The sequence below is a fragment of the Vicugna pacos genome, unplaced genomic scaffold (assembly GCF_048564905.1).
Source record: "Vicugna pacos unplaced genomic scaffold, VicPac4 scaffold_190, whole genome shotgun sequence".
Lineage (NCBI taxonomy): Eukaryota > Metazoa > Chordata > Mammalia > Artiodactyla > Camelidae > Vicugna > Vicugna pacos.
Window position 1 is genome coordinate 173346 of NW_027328869.1, and position 20899 is coordinate 194244.

Sequence of the window (20899 nt, forward strand, 5' to 3'; positions counted from 1 at the left end):
ATGTATTATCATCTAATGAGTAATATAAATGACTCAATGAACCAAATATGTTACTGTAGAAAATATAATTTTAAAAGACGTGAAATCAAAGCGAATATTGTACAAGTACCATAAATGCAGACTTCCTTCTCGTCGCACATTAAATAAATATTATTATATAAATTCTCTCAGTACAATGATTTTCAAACAGAATAACACATATTCAGCTCTTAAAATCATCTTTATATGAGTGCCCTGTTTTCCTGTGGAGTTTCAAGTTAAGTGACCATTTCTTCCTCTTTTGCTGTTGTCAATCAGGCACTTATTCAAAACATAGAGCTTACACAGACATTGTCAAATGAAGAGCCAATCCGAAGGAAAACAAAGAAAAATAATTATCACGGACATCCTTTGAAAGCAGAATCTAAATAGCTGAAACTAATGCCAAGTAAATTCAAGGGGTTTTTTATTAGTTTTTTCTCTCTCTCTCATTACTGCTGTGTTTCCTCTGATAGCAAAATTCTTTTCAAAACTGCTATATAATTTTAGTTTTATTGAAAAGTCTCCAATTGATTCTAAATATATGAGAATTTAAATCAACCTATCTGAGACAAGCCTTTGGGGGCAGGAAAACGGACATTTCTGCCTCGAGGTCTTGAAGGTTTTTACGAGTGACAAGATGACAAATGCTAAGGTCATTGTCCTGGATGAGCATATCAGTGATTTGATATATGACAATCCGTTTTGAACAACTTGTTTGGGATATTGAGATTGAATGCTATTGCATCTATGTGATTGAAATTTTATTAAATTTTATTCTCCACCCCCCATATTCACAATCAAATAACAGGGGAAATATTAAATCAGTGGTTATAGATTATTTCATTATGTTTCATTGATGGATTTCAGAAAAACACATAATCCTGATACTTATCACAATTAAGTCTCGATAAATACTCTATCCTTGTTCACACTTTAGGGAAAAATATATCAAAGTATTGTGAGAGAAGTCCTTAGTGTTTATGAATACTAGCTTTACAATTGGTAGCCTCCACACCAGTGTTTGTATTTTAGTGCCAGCCTAGCAGTTTGTCCTAGGATTTAAATTTCCTAATGTCCAAAATTACTAATTTTTTGGCTTCAATCACCAAATATGTACTGATGTATCTCTCATCTTTATTTCCAGATTAAAGAATCTTTGCATTCATCTTAATTTAATGTTGTTAAAATAAAAAGCAAGGTGAGTTTTTAGATTTACCAAATTCTCTGTAACTCACAGGTTACATTTTAGTGGGTCATTTTAGGATAAAGTATAAGAGACTTTGTTCCATTCTAAAGAATGTGTTATTAACCCTTTAAAATAATAGAAAAATTTTAGTCTTTTCTCTTTAGAGCTTGAACTGAATGTAGGCATTAAGAAATAAAGAAATTGTGGTAACAATAGAAGTTACACATAGAAAAGTAAAGAAAATGATCACTTTTAATTCCTAATTTTAATGACTTTGATAATGATAATAACATCAAACTATAGTATAAAAGTCTAGATGTTCTAATAACTTAATGTATTTTATCCTTTTAAGCCTCCCTGATAATTCCATGAGCTAGGTTTCATTATTAATCCAATTTAACAATCAGGAAAACAGAAATTAAGAGTTTAAGTTACTTGTACAAGATCACACTACTTATAAATGACAAACTTAGTATTAGAGCCAAAGGAGACCCGGCTTTTTACACTACGTTGATACTTCTTTCTCATAAATTTCAGTCTTCTTTGGTGTCCAAACATCACAAATTTCTCCCTGCTTCTTCTTAGTCTATCCATTGTTTTTATCCTGCTACCTTTTGAATATATATGAACCAGAGCTTAGTTCTAAGATTTTATATTCTCACCTTGTACCTAGTTAACTTGTTAATGTAACTAGAGTAATTTACTTCACAAGACAGCAATCTTTTGGAGATTAAGACATTTTTACTCCATATTACTCGGTGGCTGCTGGAGGCATCTTGCCAATGATATTAAATCTTAAATGCGATTGAGCTCTGCAGTCATCACATAAGGTAATACAGGCAGACTTCCAAGTTTTCATGCTGTTGGGTGTAAGCCTCCTGGGAACCATGTGATAGCTCTGCCTTGTTTGCCATCAAGTAGAATCTCATACAAATCAAATCCTTCTTGCATTTCATCCAAGAAAATTTGCAAAGATTTGTATGCAAAAATCCTTCCCTTTAATGTATCAAGCTTGTAAATATCTGGTGAACATGTTTGATGGCAAGCTGTTTTCCAAGGCAGGGCAAACTTCTTCCATGAGGAAAATTCATTTTTCAAAAAAAAAAAAGCATAAAGCAATAAAAAAGATCAACTTATATCACCTTTAACAAATGGATCTAGGGGACTTAAAATTTTTCCTGAATGTTTTTCCTTTGATGAATGTGGTTAAATTGTATATCATATCTAAGGACAAAATGATGAGTTTTCATTCTTTGATTTACTAAGGCCTCTCATCTGCTTCTGCTCTCCAACACACACTCCACTTTCCCCTTCACAGGATAGTAGGGAAGAGAGTTCTGGATTTAGAAATAAGAGATCATGGAGTAATAGTACTATTTAAAAAAAAAGATCAACAATCGCTTAGGCTCCTACATATGGATATGTGTAATGCAGTCTTTCTTATACGCATAATGTGTTTTAAAAATAAGATACCACGTGGATAGTTCACACATAAAAAAGGTAGTCCTCTATATAAGTTTACAAATATATATAATGGATATTTTGTGTGTTTGCTTGTGGATGTGAAACTAAGTAAATGTATTCATATACACACATATATACACATACATATATATACACATATACATATATATATTTATATACACACATACACACATATATATATATATATTCAGTGCTGTTCCAGAAGGTGATTATTACCTACATCTTTCAGACATACTGGAGGTACAAATACACTAATAAAAATTTTTCAAAGACATTAATCCATGCATAAAGTCTCTATCAGTTATCTATTTGCTTAGTTTCATCATTTATATTATAGCGGGCCTCATGATGTTAGATATGAATGCAATATGGTCAATTATGTCAGGCCCCAGGTTGTTAAACACTCCCATTGAGCTGGTAATCTTTTCAGAAAATTGCATTGTCATAATACTTGTTAACCACAAGCAAATATTAAGAACTTACTACTTCATTGTGCATTGCTAAATGCAGGATAATTAGTTGAAGGGTTTTGTGACTTACAGAAGCAAAGTCCGTGATCTCTCTGGTATCATAGACACAGTTACATAACAACCTTAGGAAACAGAGATAGGAAATGTTAATTAAAAATGAATATTTGGATAAGTACTAGAACAATATAAAACAGACATCCAGGAAGCTTTTCAGATAGAAACACCAGAGAAGAATGCCATAGAGGTTTGAAAGATTTTGAAAAAATTGGTAAAGTGAGCTGGGAATTAGACATATATTTTTAAAGGAGGAAGGGATATTGATTTGGAATTGGATCAAACATCTACTTTCTTTATGCGATTTAAAGGACTTTTCAAACATTTCTTCTTCAATGATTTGATGAACTCAACAACCACAAAACTAGTTTCAATTAATTCCTGTTAATCCACTGAAGAACTTCGTTCTAACTCAACCATCCACATATATATGAGTTTTAAGTTGTTATTAGCTTGTACTAGCAACCATCACCCATAGCTAAATAAATAATTGTACAACTATTTAGATGTCACAATTTACAATATTTTCACTCTTACATTTGAACCTCAATATAATGTGAGTTAAGGAGGACATGGTATATATTTTTTCAATTTTGCAGATGAGAAAAATGAACATGGCATCTTGAACCAGATATACTCGATTTCAAATTCTGGCTTTATAACTTACCATCAATTTGCATTTCCATGCATTCTTCAGTATTTTTTAAATAAAATGTTTTGAACAGTTAAATTAAATAGGGGAAGTAAAGCTGTTAGTACAGTCTAACAGATTAAGAAATGGTAGTTATTTTGTTTTAAATTTAAAGCGAACATTTTCTCACTCTGTCAAGTTGAATGCTAAATCTCAATCATTCAGGTAATTTAGAATTTTTACATACTAGACAGGGTATTCATAATTATTCATGCAATTTAACTTTTAAACCCTGAACTGTATGTTTTGGCACATATTCTATTCCATATGTAATGACAAAGATATGTGAGTCCCAGTCATTAAGTGGAGTTAGGTGAGGCAGAAAGGAGAAATGACACTGATAAATAATTCCAGGCCATTTCTGTGAACCACAGATGTTTACATCAAGCTATTAATACTTTCATAATTCACAATAGATTAATTTATTGTGGGTTGCCACCTCCAGCTCTTTTATAAATCAAATTTTTAAAATTGTATTTAATAAATCACTTTCATTTTCTAAAAATATGTAAAAAACTTAGCTGTCATATTAACATATATTGTGAGTCCACAAAGGAAGATTTTTTGAACTCTAACTCCCATAAAACAGAAAGAGATTTCATATATTGAAATACAGACAGCCTTTGAAAACATTTGTACATCATTATCAGATAATAAGTTTAAGGCAGATGTCATCTTTTCATCTTTATCAATCTGATCAAGTTTGTCCAAATATTGGTCAAAAGAGGAATCTGAGTCTATAATCTTATTCCAGTCTCCTGCCCCGACAAAGGTTTAGTTTATTTTCTTTAGAGACCTCTGTTGGAGGTACATATTTCTTGTTAACTACCTTCTTTCATATATGTATTCTCTTCTCTCACATTTTATGATTATAGTTTTCATATTATCTTTAAAAATATGAGCAGATTATTCAGAATGATTTTGTAATCAAGTAAGTTAATTATTCATACTTGACCCTAACTACAAGGAAATCTATAAACTAAAAAGGCTGTTAAATAATTGATTTCCTGTCTTGTTTTAAGCGAGTTGCTCAAACTGTGATTGTTAATTTTGCTGGAAATTTCAATTTAATCGCCTCTAAGACAGTATGCAGTTATTTTACTAGGTTCTTCTCTCCCCATTATAAATTTTTAAAACAATTTTCTAAATGTATTATTGATGAACTTTACCTACCTATCTGTCTATCTATCCCTTCCCTTCCTCAGGATTTAACTAATTTCTCATCTCCACTCTTCTGCTTATCTGTTGTGGACTGAATTGTGTCTTTCTAAATTTCATATGATGTCATATGATGTCCTAACCCCCAATGTAATTGTGGCCATACATAGGACATTTATGAGGTAATTAGTTAAATTAAGTCATTAGGGTAGGACCCTAATCCCACAGGACTTCTGTCTTTATCAAAAGAGGAAAAGATACCTGGTCTCTCTCCATGTACATATGAAAAAGGGGACATATGAAGACACAGAGAGCAGATCATCATCTACAAGGCAGAAAGAGAGGTCTCCCAGAGACCAGCCTGTTGGCAACTAGATATCAGACTGCCAGCCTCCAGAATGGTATGGAAATAAGTGTGCCTGTTGTTTAAGCCACCCAATATGTGGTATCTTGTTATACCAGCCTGAGCAGGCTCATCCTAAGCCACTAATTTCTACCACCCTTTCAGATATCTGTGTAAATATCACCTTTTCCAAAGCCCTTTCTATCACATCCGTTTTCATCAACACCACATTACTAGACTTGCTGCATTTTTATATGTTCTAGCTCATACTGTTTTGGATTTCTGTCACCTGTGACTGATTTAGAGGCTTCTTAAGTTTAGAGACTGTTTCCCACCAATTAGACATCCTTAAGACCTATCACAGGGAGTGGTGAATGTTAGGCTACAAGAAATATTTGTTGAAGTGCATTTTTGGAGACATATCAGTACCTGGAAGGCTAGCTACCATAAAGATGTCAAACAATTGTACATGTTCAATTTAACTTGAATTGTAATTCTAAAGACCTTTTTTATGTGGTAAAATCATGGGGTTCTTCCCTGCAGTGAAGTAAAATATCTACCAATGAAAGTATTAATTATATTATGCTATATCAACTCAATAGACAAAACTATTTAAGATTTCTTATTTACAAGATTATCTTATGTTATCTACCAATAGATACAGTTTCACTTTTCTCTTTTAAATCTAGATTATTTATCTTTCTTGTCTGCCTTAGCTAGAACTTCCATTAGAGTGCTGATTAGTAGTAAAAAGTAGACATCCTTGATTTATTCCTGACCTTAGGGAGACTGAATTATTTTTTAAGGCAATATAGGCAGGGAGTTATTTTGAATTTCATAAGATATCTATGTGTTTGACTCAAAGGAAAAAAAAAGAGTATCGGACATTAATTCCTTTAAAAAATCAGTTTCAGAGTTCTGTTTACTTTCTGATTTAGAGTAACATATCCCATTTTTTATTTCAGTTAGGTTAAAATAAAATTATACATGGATTTCATTATGGACCCACAATTTCTCCAAAGAAAGGTTACAACACAGAGCCTTTTCTAGAAAGGTGCTCCAATCCAATCCACAGGTACTAGGCTATAAGGCTTAGCCATGCCTTCTCTCACTGTCCACCTCTAATCTCCAAGAGAGAAGTCTTTATCCCATATTTGGACATAATTCTGGAAAAGAAACACAGACTATATGAAACTATTTGACCCATTGATGTCCTGAAGTTTTTGTTTTAATGCAATTCCAAAAACTACAGTACGGTCTGACTCAGAAAGGGAAGATAATCCCAAATTCGGAAGTCCCTGAAACTGTCCTGCATATTAGACTGAATATCTCCAATGAGTATTACTTATTTATCTTTATATACTTTTACATACTCTAATGGAAACCAGATGTTCCTTTGATGTTTGTTAAACAGAATAAATGAATACATAAACAAGTGAGTCACCGTTCCCAACGTATCCCTTTCCTAGGTGAGTTCCTGGAATAGGACTTCCTGAGACAGTTTCAGAAGCAGAACCCTCTCTTCAAATGAAACCTTATCCATAAGCCTTTGTCTCTGGCAATTGTTAAGAAGGTCAAAATTGGAACATAAAATATAAGAAATAAACAAGATAAAGCTAATATATGCCCTAAAGACAAGGGGATACTCTGAACCCTAATAAAAAAAAGAAAGGAAATACTGATTCCATATATTGTTCAAATGAATAACTAAAAGCCATATTTGCTTTCTTTGTTACATTTTAGACATTATGACATTTTGCCTCATAACTTTCCAGATTATGATATCAATTGTCCACATAAATCCCCTTGTGTAGACAGCACATATATGAAGACATAAAGAAAGTAACACTATGTGTGCCTCTAATACTTGAGAACTTTCCAATTCTTTTTCATTTGGGTATCTTTAAAAAGTTTAGGTTCAAAAATAGAACAGCCTTCACATATTATGGTATGCTAAATAATGATCCCCAAAGATATCTGGTCCCCAAAGCTATTCTAATCTCTGGAACCTCTGAATGTTAACTTCTGTGAAAAAAGAGACTTCGCAGTTGTGATTAAGTTCAGGATATTGAGGTGGGAAGATTACCCGGGATTATGAGCGCAAGCTGGGCCACCCTAAGTGTCCTTAGGAGGGGGAAACCAGGAGCACTGGCCCAGAACTGACACCAATGAAGGTAAAGACACTGAAGCAAGAAACTATGCCACTGGCTCTGAAGACACAGCAAGAGGCCATGAGTCCAGGACTGCAGCTCTAGAATCCAGAAAAAGCCCAGGAGACAGATTCCTCTCTAGAGCTTTTGAAGGAAACATGGCTCTGTCTACACCTTCATTTTGACCAGATGAAACCATTTGTGGACTTCTGTCCTTTAGAACTGTGAGAGGATACATATTATTTTAAGCCACCAAGTTTACGGCTTTGTTATAGCAATCATAAGAAACTAAGACATATATGTCCATTACAATTCTTTATACACAAGCACAAATTCCTATTCTGTGTTTCGCTAACAATTATTGAGTAAGTTTGATGTGCTTACTCTTTACCAGATGTTTGTGATGACACAATGATGCAGTAGACACCGTCCTCCCCTCAAAGATCACATACCCCTCTGGCAGGACAGACTAGCAAGAAGGTAGGTAAACTATGAGAAGTGCTAAGACTGGGGACCTGTATCTTGTTAATGGACACAAAGCAGATATACTCAATTCCTAGTAGTTCCTAGGGGTTGGGGGAGAGCTGACTGGCAAGTATGCCTGAAGTTTCCCAGAAAAGCTGACATTTCTACCCTAAGTCCTGAAAAGTTATTAGGAATCAACTAGAGAATTAGGTTGCAAGGGGGAAAAAATAAAGTCACAGCAGGATTACAGTGTCCAGGTGGAGAAGGCAAAAGCCTCATAAGAGTGTGTGTTATGTACTGAGATATGCAAGAGCCCGAGGTGGGTGGGAAGGAAGAAGGAATTTCAGGGGTAAACAAAGGGTAAAAGCATGAAGGCCCCTCAATGCCGTGCTAAGGGGCCCGGGCAATGGTTGATATTAACAATTTAAAACGTACAAGAGTTACAGTCAGATGGGCCTTTGGAAAGATTGCTCTCATTGAAATGGGACAGAAGGGTGATGAAAGGAAGGGCTGAGTGAGGACAATGGAAAGGCCCCCACTGCAGTGGACCTAAGGGAAAGGTGAGAAAAGTCTGAGCACATGAGGGAGAGCCCCTGGGATGGAGAAAAGCCCCTGAGGTGGATAGAAAACATCTCTAAAGGAGTGACATCACATGAATTTTTTTCCAGCAACATTTACATGAAACACAAATGAAAAACAAAGGAAGCAAAATCTCAACATGAGAGAACAAACATATTCATCTTGTCAAACTGAAATTTCTTTGCCCCAGAGTAGGCACTATGATTCTCCTCAATTGGTGATTTGAAGAGCTTATCAACATCCCAGGAAACATAAAGGTGCAGAAGATTTAGGAAACAGGTCATTTGGCAAAAATTTCAGATCACTGAAGGGTTTCCATATCTTTCTGCAAGAGATATAATTATTTAATCCTCCTGTGCAGTGGATTTATGAAGAGAGTTCAAAATAGTTTAAAAGTTTGTGTAATCTTTGACATGCACAAGTCTTTGCCAGGACACTTCATAAAATGCTCTCTTAACTAACTCAGTTCATAAAGATGTAAATTTCAGTCTCCTATCTTGGCCACAATAAACTTGTCCATACACAGTTGTGATAAATCTTTCAATAATGCAAAATTCAATACATACACAGAAAATATAAACTTTCTAAAGGGTATTAAGATTAAATTCACATTTTTCCAGTAACTGCAAATATGTGAAATATTATATTTTGAATCAAATATTCTTTAGTTTATTTTGCTTTGTCTGCTATCCATACCTTCTTATATATGACAGCAAAGTAATGAAACTGCTGTACTAGAGTTATGCATCTGCAAATACCAAGTTATTTCTCAATGAAATATTAATGAAGATAATTAATTGCCTATCAAAAGCAGTAATAATTTATGTGGGACCAGATATGAAACAGATTACACTTTGACTTTATAATCTGATGAATTAAAGTTTTATTCACATAGTTATCACTGGATCACTAGAAAAATTGGTTTTTCTGTATTTTTCCATTCTTTCAGAAAAACACTCCTTGTCCACCAGTAGCAGTACAATTTCATTTCCTCTAATCCCAAACTGTATATCAAGGGCAACATAGAACCAAATATTCTGCAGTGTCTGCCTGACCATGTACTGTACAACTCAATTCTCTCTGGGTCTGCATTCATTACACACATCTGTTCTACCCAGAGAGCTGTAACACACACACACACACACACACACACACACACACACACACACAAATTCAGAACTTCTATCTAGGCATGCATGTTGATTCTTGCTGTATCTAAACTAGTCTTTCATTCATTCAGCCAACATTTACTGATTGCCTGTGATGGGCCAGACCCTGTGTTAGGCACTGGGATGGAGAAATAAATCTGATTCTGTACTGGATTTCAATGAACAACCAGATGAGTAATAGAGCTATAAAGATACAAGGGGATTTAAAAAAAAAAAAAGGTCAATGAAGTCATAAGGAAAAGCATGAGGAATAATGGGAACCCTCAGAGATGATCCCTTCACCCACCCTCCAAGTGGAAATAGGGGAAATGCCTCTCGAATCACGCATCACCTGGTCCTATCCCCCCAAACGAGGGGTCTCACAAAAGGAAAGTAAAGAGCATGTCGGGCAGACTCCATAATTATGTAGCCCCTTTGGTGTCCTATGAAGGGTGTGAAGAAGAGACCAGGAAAAACTGCCAACAGAACCATAGCATGGCGGCACTAGCCTTTACATATGGTGGCTGATGGCTCTCGGCATAATAGCTATCAGGTTGGTAGGTCAAGATGCTACTGTAACATCTACCACTGGGTGCAGCAGTAGCAAGAGAAAAGAAAAAAGTTTGAGAAAGACTTAGGCTGCAAAATTACTAAGACCTGATGATACAGTCATGTATTCAGAAATACGTTTTGAATACCTACTAACTTTCAGGCACCATTCTAGGTGCTGTGAATACAGTTGAAAAAAATTAAAAATATAAGCAGTTCTTTGTTTCTTGGCAATTTACCATCCAATCATAGAAGGGAGACAATCAGCATATATTTAATGTAAATACATAATATTTTAGTTGGTGATTAAATACTACAAAGAAAGATAAAGGCTGGGAATTGTGAGAGGAAGTGATGAAGTGAAACAATTCATTAGGGGACTTTGGGAAAGACTTGCTATGAGCAGAAACCTGGATGAAGGGAGGGAAAGGAAGAGAGAAGAATGGAGTGTTTTGGGTGTGACCAAAAAACAAATCACTGGGCTAAGAGACATAGTTGGAAGTAACTCACCTCAGGTATCTTTATTTGGGCACATGCTATGGTGTTGCCTGAAATAGGTAATCAGAGTCAACATCCAGCCTGTTGTCAATACAGTGGGGGAGCAGACTGAACACTGACACTAGGCAGTCACGGGACTCAAGAGGAGAAAACAGTTGCTGATGGGATCCAGATACAAACTGCATTCTTAAGTTTTTTTCTTTTTGTTTTTTAAACCAAGTGTAATTTTAATACATGTCTCCTCAGTGATATTCCTCAAGACAAAAAGACCTGGCTAAGATCATCTGTGGTTTGAATCTTCTATGAAAGCCATTAGTATTGATAATTCAGAATTTACTCAATCGTGTTGTGCACAGTTGTATGTACCACCAAGGGACACACAGGACACCTCAGCATGAGGAATAATTACCCCATGAGGAAATCTCGATGCTACAATCTGGGGGAATCCCATTTGTGCCTTCCAAATGCAGATGGAAGGTAACACTCATGCTACAGCTTAAAAGGGTAAATAAAGTAGTTTTCCAGATCGAGGTCACTGCTCTCTGCTTCAGTTTGTCCATGATGAAAACAGAATTCTTATGGAACTCATGGAAAATTTAAAAGTGTCTGTTAGTGATCATTGAAAGATCTTTTTTTTTTAACTTGATAGATGGATATGTCTCTTATCCTTAGAAGTGATACAATGTGCTATTTTCACTTATTATCTTTTTTGAAAACAGTGCTATAAAAATATCTTAACACAAATACATTAAAAGTTATATACATCTCTGATGAATCTTGATCAATGTATTGTTTTCATATGGTAAAAATCTCTTAGAATCTCTAGCAGCTTTTGCATTGCTCTGTTAACTGGTTCTATTTCCAGTGCCAATTCTTCCTTGAGAACATTTTCTTTTCTAACCTGAAATGATTATTTTTAAAATTTTTTGTGAGTGGGGTAAAGTAATTAGGTTTATTTATTTTTAGAAGTACCAGGGACTGAGCCACCCAGGACCTTGTGCTTGCTAAGCATGCACTTTACCACTTGAGCTACACTCTCCCCAAAACTGAAATGATTATTTCTAAATTAAACACACACATACACACACAAACATCTGAAAAATTAGAGATGAGTGATAGAATTGACAAAAGTATTCCAAATAAAAGTCACCTTTTCAATATATTTTCTATCTCCAAATTTTATCTTAAAACTGTTTCCCCTATTTCTTTATTGTTGCCATCCTAAGTCTGATCTAAAATCATGTCTTCCCTTGGTTATTTCAACAGTCTCCCAATAGCATCCTTGACCCTTTGAAGCCAGTCGATACACACTATTCTATAGTGATTTTTATAAACACTTAAATTGAATCACATTACCTACAACTCTTCCCATCCCCTTCCCCTTGAATTAGATCCAGACTCCTTGCTTTGTTCCATAAGATTCTGCCTACTTCAACATCATTTCAAACAACTCTCCTCACTCCCTAGTATTCAAACCACAGAGCTTCCTTTGCTTTTGGCCAGTATTTCTTTCCTGCCTTACATCATCTGGACATGTGTGTCCCACTAGCTGAAATTACCTTGTGTGTATTTCTCACATAGTTGTCACCTACTTACTCTTCACATCTCAAATTTGTGTTGCTTTACTGAAGACTCCCCTAAAGTCTCCAGATTTTCTATTGATCATCCTAAGGGCTAACCAAGACTTGAAATCCTTTTTATTCATTTGTTTTGCTTCTATATTCCACTAGAAAATGAACTGCCCAAGTCCCTTATTTCCCCATAATTGTATGCCCAAATCAGAAGAGGACTAGGAATACAGCAGGTGTTCAATACATAGGTGTGATCAAATGAATAAATAAACCAAGATGCAGGTGACATCAGATACATGGTGGGGCAAGGCATTCCTTCTCTTCCCTTTTTGTAATAACTAACTAGACACCCATAACCAAACAAAAGTAACTCTACTATTACACCAAGGGACCTGGAGATTTCTAGTCCACCTGGTCATCCAAACATAAACAAAGGGGATGTCAGTGGGGGTTGTGAACACAAAGGAGTTGGAAAAAGCTGCCATACTTCCACTCACCGAGATCAGAAAAGAAAGAACAAGGAGAGGGCAAAACTGGGCACATACTCATGGACAGGAGAATGTTTGGAAGTACAGGCTTCCTAGGGGAGATTCCTGAATGCCACTGGAATGGAATAGAGAACAGTTCAGTTGCAGAGGAATGGGAGAAAATTTCTGAGGTGCTTCTCCCTCTCCAGTGTGACGCAGCAAGGGCTAAGTTTCTGGAAGTGGCAGTAGCTACCTCTCCAGCAGAAGAGGTTAAAGAGTATTGATCTCTTTCATAGAGGGAGTGGTAACCACAAAGCAAAAATCTAGAGTAGATTCACAAAAACATCAAAAAGGGCCAGAGAAAACATCATCATGGAAAACCACCAATTTACAAAGACAGGTAAAAGAGTAAAATAATGGGCATACAGAACAACCAGAAGGCAAACAAGATGACAGTAGCAGATCCTTACATTTAAATGTAAGTGAACTGAATTCACCAAACAGCAAAGAATATCTGAATGGATTGAAAAAAAAGGGTCCAATTATATGATGCCTACGGGAGACTCATTTCAGTTCTAAAGACACATGGAGGCTCAAAGTAAAAGGATAGAATAAAACATTCCATGCAGGTGGAAACCAAAAGAAAGCAGACATAGCCATACTTATCAGACAAAATAGACTTCAAGCCAAAAATGAACACAAATAAGGTCATTATATAATAATAAAGGAGTCTCTCTCTCCCTCTCTATATAGGTAGATACATATTATTATACCATATATATATTATCATATCTCATATATACATATACATACATGTATACATACATACATTATACACACACACACACACACACATATATATATATAAACAATCATGACTACATACACACCCAGCCTTAGGGCACCTAAATATATTAAGTACTAACATATCTGAAGGGAGACATATACAACAATAGTATACCTCTGTCAGCAATAGAGATCACCCAGACAAAACTGATGCAGAAATGTTGGAACTGAACCATACTTTAGACCAAATGGACTTAACAGATGTATATAGAGTATCCATTCAACAGCAGCAGAGAATACATTCTTTCAAGTGCTCACAGAATATTCTCCAGATTAGATTATGATAAGACTTATCTTGTGTCCTAGCAAATTTAAGACTGAAATCACATCAGCCATCTTTTCTGACCACAATGGTATGAACCTAGAAATCAACAAGACAATCTACAATGATGTGGAAACTAAACACACTTCTAAACAACCAATGGGCAAATAATGAAAACAGAAATAAATTATCTTGAAACAAAAAGGAAAGAAAACATCAAATCCTAGGTGATATTGCAAAAAACAGCTCTTGGAGGAAAGTTTACAGTAATAAGTGGCTATGTTAAGAAATTAGAAGTCTGAACTACCTAACTTTATACTTCAAGAAACCACAAGAATAAATTCAGCCCAAAGTTAGAAGAAAGCAAATAAAGATAAGGGAGAAAATAAATTAAAAAATCAGAGAAACAAAAGAAATGATCGATGAAATTAAGCTGGATATTCAAAAAGATGAACAAAATTGACAAACTCTCAGCTAGACTCAAAAAACAGAAGACTCAAAATTAGAAATGAAAGAGGAGACATTACAACTGATACTACAGAAATGTAAAGGATAATAAAAGACTACTATGAACTGCTATATGCCAGCAAGTCAGATAACCTGAAAGAAAAAGATAAATTTCTAGAAACACGCAGCCAACCAAGACTGAATATGGAAGAACAGAAAATCTAAAGAGACCAATAATGAATATGGAGACAATTTATAACCAAAAACCTCCCAAAGCAGTAAACTACATAACCAGATGGCTCTATGTGTGAATTCTATCAAACATCTGAAGAATTTATGCCAACCCTTCCCATACTTTTCCAAAAAACTCAAGCGAAGGGAACACTTTCAAATTCATTCTACAAGGGCAGCATTACCCAGATACCTAAATTAAATATGGCCACTAAAAAACCCCCCAAAACTATACACCAATACTACTGACAAACATAAATACAAAAAAATCAATATTAGTAAACTGAATTGAACACATTAAAAGGATTACACACCATGATAAGTAGGATTTATCCCTGAGATGCAATATGCAAATTGATAAATGTTTTACATCTCATTAACAGAATGAAAGAAAATATTTTCACATTTCCTTCCACGATAAAACCCTGAAGAGATTGCATATAAAAGGAACATACCTCAACATAACAAAAGCCATCTGTGACAAACCCAGACTTAATATTATACTCAACAGTGAAACACTGAAAGGTTTTCCTCTAAGATTAGGAACAAAACAAGGTTGCCCATTCTCACCACTCTTATTTAACACAGCATTAGAAGTCCTAGCTAGAGAAATTAGGCAAGACAAGGCAATAAAATATATCCAAGTCAGGATGGAAGAAGCAAAACTCTCTACTTGCAGATGATATGGTTTTGTATACAGAAAATCCCAAAGATTTAACCAAAAAACTGTTGGAACTAATCAATGATTTCAGTAAAGTTTAAGGATATAAAATCAACAAAAAGAAATCAGTTGTACTTCTACTCACTAGTAATGAAACATCTGAAAAAATAAAGAAAACTATCCCATTCACAATAGCATCAAAACCAATAAAATACCTGAGGATAAATTTAACCAAGGAAGTGAAAGATCTGTACAATGAAAACCACGATACTTCACTGAAAGAAGTTAAAGAAGACATAACAAATGGAAAGATATCTTGTATTCATGGATAAAAAGGATTTATATTGTTAAAAAATCCATATCACCCAAAGCCATCTGCAGACTCAACACAATGTCTATCAAAGTTCCAATGGCATTCTTCACAGAAATAGAAAAAACAAATGCTAAAATTTGTATGGAATAATACATATTTAGCTAAATAGATAAAGAAATCCTGAGAAAGAACAAAGCTGCAGGTATCACATTTTCCGATTTTACACTGCATTATAAAGCTATAGTACTTCAAGTATGGTACTACCATAAAAATAGACAAATGGAACAGATTAGAGATTTCAGAAGTAAACTCCAACACATTCAGTCAACTAATATTTGTTTAATATTAGTTAAGGAGCCAGGGACCACCTGATGGGGAAATGATAGTCTTTCCAACAAATGGTACTCAGAAAGCTGCATAAACACTTATAGAACAATTAAATTGAATCCCTATCTTACCCTACTCATGAAAATTAACTTGAAATGGACAAAGCCCAAACACAAGACCTGATACCATAAAACTGCTAGAAGAAAATGCAGAAAAGAAGCTGTTCAACAGTTATCTTGGATTGGAAGAATTAATATTGTTAAAATAGCCATAATACCCAAAGGAATCTACAGATTTAATGTGATCCCTATCAAGTTACTCAGGATATTTTTCAAGAACTAGAACAAATCATGCTAAAATTTAAATGAAATCACAAAAGACCCAGAATTGCCAAAGCAATACTGAAGAAAAAGAATGAAGCTGGAGGAATAATCCCCCCACACTTCAGACAATACTACAGAGCTACAGTAATCAGAACAGAATAGTATTGGTACAAAAACAGACATACGGATCAATGGAATAGAATAGCCCAGAAATAAACTCACAGACTTTTGGTCAGTTTTTTTTTTAATACAAAGGAGGCATGAACATACAATGGAGTAAAGACAGTCTCTTGACCAAACGGTGCTGGGAAAACTGGACAGCTGTGTGGAAATTAATGAAGTTAGAATACTCCCTCACCCCATACACACACACACACACACAAACTCAAAATGGCTTAAAGACTTAAACATAAGACAAGACACTATAAACCTCTTAGAAGAAAACATAGGCCAAAACATTAGCTGACATTAATCTTAGCAATGTTGTCCTAGGGCAGTCTACCCAGGCAATAGAAACAAAAGCAAAAACAAACAAATAGGACCTAATTAAACTTATGAGCTTTTGCAGAGCAAAGGAAACCATAAGTAAAACAAAAAGACAACATATGGAATGGGAGAAAATATTTGCAGAAGATGAGACTTGTCTAGAGCTTAATTTCCAGAATATATAAGCAGCTCATACAACTTAAAAACAAACAACCCAATACAAAAAATGGGCAGAAGATCTAAACATGCAATTCTCCAAGGAAGACAAACAAATGGCCAATAGGCACATGAAAAAATGCTCAATATAACTAATTATTGGAGAAATGCAAGTCAAAACTACAATGAGACTACCTCACACCAGTCAGAATGGCCATCATTCAAAAGTCCACAAATGATGAATGCTGGAGAGGCTGTGGAGAAAATGGAGCCCTCCTACACTGTTTGTGGGAATGTAGTTTGGTGCAGCCATTATGGAAAACAGTATGGAGATTCCTCAAAAGACTAAAAATAGATTTACCATATTATCCAGCAGTCCCACTCCAGGGCATATATCCAGAGGGAACCTTAATTCAAAAAGATACATGCACCCAAATGTTCATAGCAGCACTATTTACAATAGCCAACACACAGAAACAACCTAAATGTCCATCAACAATAACTGGATAAAGAAGCTGTGATAGATTTATATAATGGAATACTGCTCAGCCATAAAAAAAATAATAAAATAATGCCATTTGCAGCAACATGGATAAACCTGCAGATTGTCATTCTAAGTGAAACAAGCCAGAAAAGAGAAAGAAAAATACCATATGATATTACTTTTATGTGGAATCATAAAAAAAAAGAGACAAACTTATTTGCAAAACAGAAACAGACTCACAGACATAGAAAACAAACTTACGGTTAACAGGGGGAGAAAAGGGTGGGAAGGGATAAATTAGGAGTTTAAGATTTGCAGACACTAATATATATAAAATAGATAAACAACAAATTTATACTGTATAGCACAGGGGACTATATTCAATATCTTGTAACTTATGGTCAAAAAGAATATGAAAACAAATACATGTATGTGCATGTATGACTGAAACATTATGGTGTACACCAGAAATTGATACACTGTAAACTGACTATACTTCAATTAAAAAATAAGGAAGACTATTAAACAAAACAAACAAACAACAACAAAAAAACCAATGGTCTTGGCGATGACTTTTTGGTTATGACACCAAAAACATAAATGATAAAAGTAAAAATTGACAAATAGAATCACATCAAACTTAAGATTTTGCACAGCAATAGAAACAACTAACAAAGTGAATAAGCAACCTCTAGAATGGGAGGAAACTTTTGCAAACCATATATTAGATAAGAGGTTAATATCCAAGATATATAAAGAATGTATACAACTCAATAACAAAAAACAAACAATCCAATTAAACACTAAGCAGAGGACCAAAATAGACTTTCTGAAGAAAACATCCAAATGGCCAAGTAGTGCATGAAAAGATTCTCAACACCACCAATCATCAAGGAAATGCAAGTCAAAACCACATGGGCTATCTTATGACCCCGTTAGTATAGTAATCATCAAGAAGACTAGAGACAACAAGTATTGATGTGGGTGTAGAGAAAGGCAATCCCTGCACACTGTTGGTCAAATGTAAATTGGTGCGGCTACTATGTAAAATACGCAGATTCCTCAAAAAAGTAAAAACAGAACTACCATATGATTCAACAATTCTACTTCTGTGTATACATCCCCCAAAAGTGAAAACAAGATATCAAAGAGATGCAGGCATTCCCATGTTTACTGCTGCATTATTCACAATAGCCAAGATACAAAAACAATCTATGTGTCCATCAATAGATGAATGGATAAAGATGTAGAGTATATACATGATGAAATATTATTTAGCCATGAAAAAGACATTCTGCCACTTGTGAACATATGAAAGATCTTCAGGATATTATATGAAGTGAGATACATTAGTCAGAGAAAGACAAATACTGTGTTATCTCACTCATAACTCATATCACTGTTACATCATACTCATACATGGAATCTAAAAAAGCCAAACTCATAAAAGCAGAGTAAGAGGGGTTTCCAGGGAATGGGAGTGAAGGGATTTACAGGGATAGGATAGTTATTTAATGATACAAATTTGGAATTAGCAGAAAATAAGTCCTAGAGATCTAATGCACAGTACAGTGAATATGGACAACAATATTGTGTTATAATCAAACTTGCTAAGAGACTAGAATTATTCCAGCCACTAAAAGGGAATGGTAATTATGCAGTGTTACAGGTAATAATTTTCACTATAATCACAATCACATTACAACCTACAAATGTACAGAATTAACATGTCATACACCTTAAATGTATGCAATGCTATAAGTCAAATATATTTTAAGACAAAAATTTTAAAAATAAACTAATATGTACATTAAAGGTGAAAAAAAGATTTGAGTTGACCAACTTTGGCCTCTGTAAAATGGGTCCATTACCTGCTTACGATGTGTTTAATGTTTCTGAAAGTAAAATTACTGAATAAAATTCTCTAGACTAACTGAGTAAGCAGAGCAACAACCATACTAATTAAAAAATCATTAAACCTTAAATTGCATTCCTATAAATATCCTAAGCAAAATGAGCTGTTACACTGGCAATAAAGAATAAAGATGAACTATCATTTAGTCGACTTGTGTGTAAAAACTGAATTCAATTTGCCATTTCTGGCATTATTGAGAAAGTTTATTAGAATACAAGACCTTGATGACAGAGACAAAAATCTACTTTTTTTTTAAGAGTTTGTCACTCAAACATCAATTCTCTCTATCCATACCTTCTGTAAAATCCCTAACTTGTTTAGTTTTTTTAAAAAGGTAATTAAAAACCAAAAAATAGGGGAGGAAATTCATAAGCCGCATTGTAATCATTAATCTCAGCCTCTTCCATCAGTGTTTACCCTGACCATATTTAACCATCATTCTTTTCTCTGTTCAACAATATCTTTTAAATCATCCCAAGGTTCCCCATCCCCTCCCCCCAAAAACAGTCTTCACCCAGATTAACATCATAAAAACATTTCCAGATTGCCTAATTTCTTTTCTACAGTTCTAGTCTATTAATTTGGGTGTACTTATATACTGCACTGTAAAACATTTAAAATTAAACTTATTCTTTGGTATTCTGTCCACATCTTTAGAAGAAATCCAAGGCCTGATGCCTTCTAAATATATGACCAGAGCACCAATAAAGCATAAAATATATTTGTTTGTACTAGACTTTGGCTTTCTCGGAGAAGAGTGAGATATGGATATGTGCATTTCATACGCCCATATTGTATGAGAGGCAGTGTGTTCTTGCCAGAGGAGAAGGGAAACATTACTAAGAAACAAAGCTACTAATTCTAGACCTGGGACAAACCTCCCCATCTCCTTACCAGAGCTGTTGCAGTGGGCGGGGTCAACCAGCCTTCCATGTTTATCAGAGTAGGTCATTGCTCGGAAGCGCACGCCTTTTCCACATTCTTTGCTGTCTCCTTGAACCCGCAGTCCTCTGTGAGGCTCCCTTCTGCCTTCAGGAAGAAGGAAATCTGGCCAATTACCATAAGGTTGAGATATAAACACATCACAAGGACATGGTTCTGTTTCCACCAGAGGGTACAGGTAAGCATCTTGACATTTCTCCTTCTTCCTGCTTTTGCCTGTTCCAACAAGAGACATTCATGTATTAATTTCACATCTGCTGTTTTGTTAAAAGTCACTTACATTGTATTAAAAGCTATTAGACTATTAGTTCGTAATAAAGTTTTTTCACTCTTTTTTTCCACACGGAAGTAAATCCTAGGACAATGGAAGCAGGTCCCAGAGCATCTGTGAAATTAAAATTTATTTGGGAAAAAAGTTTCATGTTGAATACTGGCAGAAAATACTTAGAAGATGTTTGCTATGGTGGCTCAGCAACTAGAAAAGGTCTTGGTTGATTTATTTACTATCAATTTCCCTATGATTTACTGATAAAAACAGATTGATTACCTTGTCTCCATTTTCTTGAAATTAATGGTCGCCAGGGAAACCAACAAAATATTGTAAATATTAACTCCTTCTGTGTTTAGTCAAGTAGCTTTTTAAAGAGTTTATGTATTCAAAGAACAAAATG

At 34.7% G+C, this 20899-nt stretch overlaps 1 protein-coding gene across 1 annotated transcript in view; it reads right to left on the bottom strand.

Moving 5' to 3' along the window:
- Positions 1-18290: 18290 nt before the first annotated feature.
- LOC140695203 (thrombospondin type-1 domain-containing protein 7B-like) overlaps positions 18291-20899 on the bottom strand; it is a 161725-nt gene continuing 159116 nt past the window's right edge. Inside the window, 2 exon segments of the mRNA XM_072958061.1 lie at positions 18291-18432; positions 20165-20444. Coding sequence (XP_072814162.1) covers positions 18291-18432; positions 20165-20444 — 422 coding nt within the window.